Here is a 7,503-nt window from a genome sequence, read left to right as displayed (position 1 = left end):
GAAGCTGGAAAGTGGGGAGTCCCGGCAGGCGGGGAGGAAAGCACAGGTCCTGCTGCAACATGTACCCAGCAGACACAAGTCCCATCCCCACAGAGCACCAGCCTCTGCTCTGCAGACATTAAACACAGGCCAGAGACGGGGATTTGAGATGGAACACGGTGATTACGAACCTAAGAGAGTTGCCAGAATTTTAACCCCGGACTGCACAGTGTCTGGCAACCCCATTTCACTCCTGTTAAACACAGCCATCTGCATATAAAAGGAAATAACAACATTCATAACTTTACCTTCTAGAGAAATACAGTCAAAAACTGCTTCTTTTTAAAGAAAATTAGTAAGTAAAATAAGTAAAAATACAAAAACTAGTAAGCATATTAATCCCAGCTTTTTCTTTTTTGTTCACAAGATATTCAGGTTTCCAGGTTAGTTTGGTTATGAAAGCCTCTAAAGACAAATTATGTAAGTTTCCCTACACTAAACATCCAGTTTGCAACAACAGCAACAAAAAAAAGAATTAATTATGATGTTTCTTTCAGCCTCCCAAAGTCACGCTGATGGGAACGCTAATCAGAGATTGCAGGCACTTACATTTCCAGCCCTTACCTGCTGTAGGTGGATTTCGTTGAGCAATAAGATTTATAACTTGATCATGATGCAACACCAGGCTGGATTCACTCGCCTGCTAACGAGATGGGATGTGGGGACTGTCCTGCCACAGCTGGGTGGTAATTAGGGCTTATCACTGATAGGTCTAGGAAAAGGCTGGGAAATACTTCAGCTTGTTTTGCAGTGACTTTGAGCTCTTGGGAAAGGAGTAATGATTCTTCTGTGATGCCAGTGTCCTGCCTGTGCAAGAGAGGTAACAATAAGGTTATTTACACTTATTTCCAATTGATAGGGCTATGTGAAGGCTGACAAAAGATTACTTCCATAAATCTTTCCGGTTTAGTGTCTTTAAAAGCGGGAAATGAGTAGTTTGCCTTCTCAGGCAGCTCAAGCAAAATGTTAATTAAGCAACCGGCTTCAGAGGAACCTTGCAGAACTTGCTCTGGATGATGCCTCTTAACTTGAAATTCTGCTTTTGGCAGCTGCCTGCCAACGCAACGAGCAACTCCGTGTGGGTTTCCCAAAGGAAAAAGAGGATCCTAAAGGTAGTTCCTGCTTGTGGGGAAACAAAGCCTGGTGTTCCTCTCCCCTTGATGAAGACTACAGTTGCTCCACATGAACTATAAGCAGAAGGGCCTCTCGGGCATCTCAGTTACTGCAGAATCTTAAAAATAATTGATGTAATAAGAAGGTAGCTCCCACTCTTGTGAAAACAAGTATTCTAAAAGCAGCTAAAGGTAGAATATAGTCTGTGATTCAAAAAATATCTTGTCCATACATGCTGTCAGCTGGGAAAAAGGGGAAAAAAAAATAATCTACCTGAGTAGCAAAACACCTGTCTCCTTAATGGAGAGCACAGCTGAGCTGCAGAGCAGGTTCCTGTTGAAAGCCCTTCTTCCTCTGCAGGAAGCTGCTCCTCTTCCTCCTCCCATCCTTCAGGAGTGGGGTCTCAAGCTCCTCTTAGAGGAGAACTGCTGCTGGCGAAGTGGAAACTACGCAGCAGCTTTTAAAAAAAATCAGCAGTTTTCCTGAACTGCAGCACTTCAGATTATAAAATGGAGAGTTTTTCATTAGCCTGGAGAAATGCAGCCTTAAATAAACCGCTGCAAAGTAGAGAAAGCTCCCCCCGAGTTCTGATTTTATGTAGTTTTTACTATTAAAACACACACCATTTTGGTTCTTTTGCAGCTTAAGGGAATGGTTATGGAGGGATTTGTATTTTCTATGAATGTTCTTTATTTGGGGCAAATTCAGCCATTTTGGTAAAAGAAAGCCATTTCCTTTTACATTGAACCAATTTTTGCAGAGCTAAATTTTCACAGCCCAAGGACAGTGGGCTCTGGATTTCTTGCTGAGAAAAGCTTTTCTCCCAGGATTTATTCATGATATTTACACTCCGTGTGTATGAACTGGGGGGAGACAGAACTGTTGTGCTGGGATGGTGGGAGTTTTGGTTTGGGTTTGTTGTTTTTTTTTTTTTTCAATTTCCCTGAATACTTTACCCAGTTGTAAGACCTGAAGAGCTTTTAACATCAAGGCGCCAGGAAGCACTTCAGCACAGAGCCCAGACTTCCCGGCCCTTGAGAACTAAGGCTAAGGAGACATCTGGAGAACTGATAGGTCAACAAACCTCAGGTGGATTCCAGTTCAGGTCCTGCTCCTTCCTTAACGGTGTTGTCAACTTACCACGCTCCCTTTGGAATGGTTTCATTCCATATTTGACTTGGGGTAAGAAAAAAAACAGTCATGAGACCTACTCCTGGTGCCAGTCCTTTGAGCATCGGGGTTCTGCCCCCATTAGCCCAGGGCTGGGTGCAGAAGTGATTTTGTTCTTTTTTTGAGTAGTGCCACGATCCAAGTGGTGTCCATATAAAACTGACCCACACGGGGGCCACCTCCGCCCTTTTGGAGATGCTGGCCCAGACTGATGCATGTGACCAGTACCGTATCCAACTAGCACCCCCAAGTCCTTCTGGTCAGGGGTGCTCTCCATCCCTTCACCCCCCAGCCTGGATTTGTGCTTGTTAGGAATTAAGCTAAAGATTTCTTGCCTGGCTTGTGTCTAAGCTTTACTTTTGAAGGTGTGTAGTGTTCACTTCAGATCTGACTTAGAATCATCATAGAATCGTCTAGGTTGGAAGAGACCCTTGGGATCATCGAGTCCAACCATCTCCCCTACTCTACAAAGTCCTCCCCTACACCATGTCCCTCAGCACTGCATCTAAACAGCCCTTAAACACAGCCAGGGATGGTGACTCCACCCCCTCCCTGGGCAGCCTGTTCCAATGCCCGACCACTCTTTCGGTGAAAAATTCTTTCCTAATGTTCAATCTAAACCTACCCTGTTGGAGCTTGAAGCCATTCCCTCTCGTTCTGTCACTAATTACCTGTGAGAAGAGACCAGCACCAACCTCTCTACAGTGTCCTTTCATGTAGTTGTAGAGAGTGATGAGTCCCAACTCCCTCAGCCTCCTCTTCCTCATACGATTTGTTTTCCAGCCCCCTCACCACCTTCGTTGCCCTCCTCTGCACTCGCTCCAGCACCTCCATATCTCTCTTGTATTGAGGTGCCCAAAACTGGACACAATACTCGAGGTGTGGCCTCACCAGTGCTGAGCACAGGGGCACAATCACCTCCCTACTTTCCCTTCTCTTTGCTTTGCAGCCCCTTTTTTTCCCCACGGCGTTTCACTCCTGATGGAAGAGCAGAGCGTTATCACGGAGGTGCCGGCGGCCTTAAAGCGCTTGGCCAAGTACGTAGTGCGTGGTTTTTATGGAGTGGAGTGTTCCCTGGCCCTGGACGTGCTGATCCGCTACCCCTGCGTGAAGGAGGACGACCTCCTGGAGCTGCTCCAGTACGAGCGGAAGCAGCTGCGCACCGTCCTCAACACCCTCAAGGGGGACAAGCTGGTGAAGCTGCGCATGCGGGTGGAAACGGGGCCCAACGGGAAGAGCACCAGGCACAACTACTACTACATCAACTACAAGGTGCTGGTGGACGTGGTGAAATACAAACTGGATCACATCCGCCGCAAAATCGAGGCGGACGAGAGGGATTCAACCACCAGGTCCTCCTTCAAATGCCCCTCTTGCTCCAGCACTTACACGGACCTGGAAGTCAATCAGCTCTTTGATGTGTTCACAGGTAGGTCCCTTATATGGCTTATAAAGAATAGCTCTGATTGATAGCACGAAATTGGCTCCTGGGCAAACTTTGCAATAAGAGTGTGTTTGTTTGGATATACCACTTGTTTGCTGGTGGGCAAGGGGTGGGAGTGGTGGGAGAAGCTGGGAGGTGAGAGTAGGAGAAAAAGCCATCTGTGTAGAACAGGCCAAGCAAGAGGAAGAATCATCTTGAATATGAGTTGGGGTTGGGCATCAGCTCTTGGGCCTCAGCTTTGCTGGGAACAAGATGCTCAACCTCAGCTGAGATCACTCAGATCCCAGTCTCACAAGTCCCACTTCCTCATCACAAAATGAGAACACGATACTCCTTTTAGCCCATTTTGGATTAGTTAATCCATTCCCCTGTTCAATTCTTCTGAGGGAAGAGTGGGACCAGATGGATAGAACCTTTTGCAGGCACCTACCTCAATTAGCGCCATGCGGGAGTGGCAATTAGCATCGTTCTGTCCCTCTGCTGGGAATGGGGAAGTTCAGGCTCCTTCCAGGGCAACACGATGCATCCACGGCAGAAGTGGCATCGGGGCTTGCGGGTTTCTCTTCTCTGGAATCAAAATAACTTAATATAGAGGATTATTTCAAAATGGGTTACAATGCCATCATATTGTAACACGTGACAGCGCGAGCGTGGTGTTAATGTCTGGGTCATGGTACCTGGAACGGAGGCCAGAGCCAGGGGGGGTGAACTCTGCTCCAAGTGACCAACTTCAAAGGTCAGAGGTGAAGTTGGCGTGATGTCACTTACCAAAATCACCCCTGTGTTCTAAATTGAGGGACTCTGGCAAGTTACTGAAATGCAAACGTTGAGACTACTGACAGATTTTAACAGAATAGGCTTTAATTCTATATTTATGTTGTAAGCAAAAAAAACCCCAACATGTTTTTAGCATTTGCTGTGACTCTAAATGAGTCTTTTTGAGCTTTAGAACTCCTAACAACTAAACCCAGATGCTATTTATCCTGGCAAATGTCTTTTCTTATGTTACAAACTGTGAAAAAGATGAGATCAGAGAAGAAAAAAAATAATAAACCTGATTACTAACTGATGGCACTCCATCTTAATTTTTCCTCCCAGCTTAATTCCACCCCCCACCACCTCCAATGTAGACATTTCTCTCTTACATGGCAAGTGTGTCAATATCACAGAATCACAGAATCTTCTAGGTTGGAAGGGACCTTAAAGATCATCTTGTCCAACTGTCAACCTAACTGACAAAAATAGACACCCACACAACAAACAAGGAGCATCATCACTAAACCATACCTCCCAGCACTACATCAACCCGTCTTTTGAACACCTCCAGGGATGGTGCCTCAACCCCCTCCCTGGGCAGCCCATTCCAATGGCTGAGAACCCTTTCAGTGAAAAAATTTTTCCTAATATCCAGCCTGAACCTCCCCTGGTGTAACTTGAGGCCATTTCCTCTCGTCCTGTCACCTGTGACTTGGGAGAAGAGACTGACCCCCATCTCTCTACACCCTCCTTTCAGGGAGTTGTAGAGAGCAATAAGGTCTCCCCTCAGCCTCCTCTTCTCCAGGCTGAATAACCCCAGCTCCCTCAGCTTCTCCTCATAAGACTTATTCTCCAGACCCCTCACCCCCCCTCATATCTGTCCTTCTAACAAGAAATAAATAACTGAAAACCCAAGATAACAAAGAAACTCCCCTAAACCCCCCTGACTTGCCTGTATTAGTTCGGTTCCCCTTGTTGTTGTGAACAAATGGCTCCAGTCCAGCGCAGTGAGAACATCGGGTCCCTGGAGGTGTTCAAAAGACGGGTTGCTGTAGTGCTGGGAGGTATGGTTTAGTGATGATGCTCCTTGTTTGTTGTGTGCGTGTCTATTTTTGTCAGTTAGGTTGACGGTTGGACAAGATGATCTTTAAGGTCCCTTCCAACCTAGAAGATTCTGTGATTCTGTGATTGTCCAGGCTGTGGATTTCTTGACACGGCGCTGCTCATCTCGTTGCAGAGACCTTCCGCTGCACCTACTGCAACACAGAGGTAGAGGAAGATGCCTCTGCCCTTCCCAAGCGCGACGCCCGGACCCTGCTGGCCAAATTCAACGAGCAGATGGAGCCCCTCTTCCTGCTGCTGCGGGAGGCCGAGGACGTGGTTCTGCCCTATGACCTGCTGGAGCCCCCACCGACAGAGATACCCGGATTGTCAGAGAGGTATAAACACAGCCCTCGGGCTTCTCATCAACACAAAACCCCCCAACAGCCTTCCAGTTGTAAAACCTTTGAAAGGCAACCTGCTTTCTGCTCCATTCTGCTTTGTTCAGTGCTGTCAGCTGCTCAGTGAAGAAGCCTGTAATATTCAAGGCGTTCTAAATTATTGTTATGCTTTTATAATTTTAATTTTGCTGCATTTTTAGTTTTAAGGAGGAATTTTACAGACTTCCCCTTTGGCTAATATGTTCTTCCTGGGAGAATGTAATGATTCTGTATCAGTGTGCTCCATCCAGGAAAGACCGTGCCAAAACCAGTTGTCTCTCTGATGAGATGATGGAAATGCAAATTGTTTTAATACAGAGCACTCGTTAAAGCCAGTCTGCTGACAAAACAGGCTTTTTTTTTTTTTGCTTGGTCTTTTTTTTTGACTGGGAACTGGAGAAAGGATGTCTTGCCTATATTTAACCTGTCCAAAATGGGTGGCATTTCATCCAGCTTTGATCAGAAGGCGGGCTCCAGCGTGCTGGAATCCTGCAGCCAACCTGAAAAATGGGCCACCAGAAGTTCCTCTTTTGGCAACATGTACACCCAAAACTTGGTCATCGATGTCCAAGACTCTGAGCCGAAGAAGAAAACGAGAGAGAAAGCAACTAAAGAGCAACCCGTCTGGATGTCAGAGAGCACTGTGGAAGGAGCCACAACAGCCACCAGCGACAGCGTCAGTAAGTTTTAAGCATTAGCAAAAACTAATTTCATTAGATTAAGTAGCCTTAGCACTTTTAAATACAGATTTCCTATCAAAAATGTAGCGAGCTCACCTTAAAATGTAGAGTAATGCTTCAATTGTGCACTAGTGGCAATCAGATCTTAGTTTGTAAAATTGTTCTTAAAACCTACATCAGTTTTTAGGCTGATATGGGCAGTATTCCCAAAGCCAAGAGGCTGGATACCAGCTCCTGAAATGTCTGGCTGTACCTGGGCACTGTCACTGTGCAGTGGTGATACTTAAAGCTCCTGGAAACCTCTGCAGTTTCTGGAGAATTCTAAAGTGTGGGTAAAAAAAGATGCAGAGTAGAAAACACAGTGTATGCAGGATGCCTGTGGTAACTGTAAACTACAGCCACCTCTAACACCCAGTGCTGTGTACTAGGAGTAAAGGCTTCTGAAGAAACTGAAGAAAGCGTTAAAGAAACAGTCACGGATAACGAAATCATCAAGACTCTTCTGATCCACGAATCCAAGTCATCGTCCAGCACAGACCAGGCTCGTGTCATCCAGAACAACCTCCCTGGCTCAGGCAGTGACAGCAGCGAGCCTGAAGAAGACCCCACGTGCTCAGGAGGAACAGGATGGAAAGCAGGAGGCAGCAGCTCCGACCAAGAGGAACAGGAGACACACGGCCCGATGTTGATGGTGGCCGGTCAGCTGAGGTCCTATGGCGAAGTCAGCGAAAACCCAGAGCTTGTGTCCCTCATGACAAATGAAGAGAGAGAAGCTTATATAAAAATAGGGCAACAAATGTTCCAGTCAGTCTTTGAATGA

At 46.4% G+C, this 7,503-nt stretch overlaps 1 protein-coding gene across 1 annotated transcript; it reads left to right on the top strand.

The window, feature by feature from the left end:
- Positions 1-3,287: 3,287 nt before the first annotated feature.
- Positions 3,288-7,503, top strand: LOC106890005 (general transcription factor IIE subunit 1-like). The gene is made up of 4 exons (XM_014945536.1): positions 3,288-3,751; positions 5,760-5,961; positions 6,457-6,683; positions 7,112-7,503. Exons 1-4 carry the CDS (start codon positions 3,304-3,306, stop codon positions 7,501-7,503), a joined length of 1,269 nt encoding a protein of 422 aa, XP_014801022.1. The 5' UTR covers positions 3,288-3,303.

This window comes from Calidris pugnax, unplaced genomic scaffold, assembly GCF_001431845.1.
Source record: "Calidris pugnax isolate Ruff unplaced genomic scaffold, ASM143184v1 scaffold58, whole genome shotgun sequence".
NCBI classification, from domain to species: domain Eukaryota; kingdom Metazoa; phylum Chordata; class Aves; order Charadriiformes; family Scolopacidae; genus Calidris; species Calidris pugnax.
This window is presented reverse-complemented; position numbering and strand designations above follow the sequence as displayed.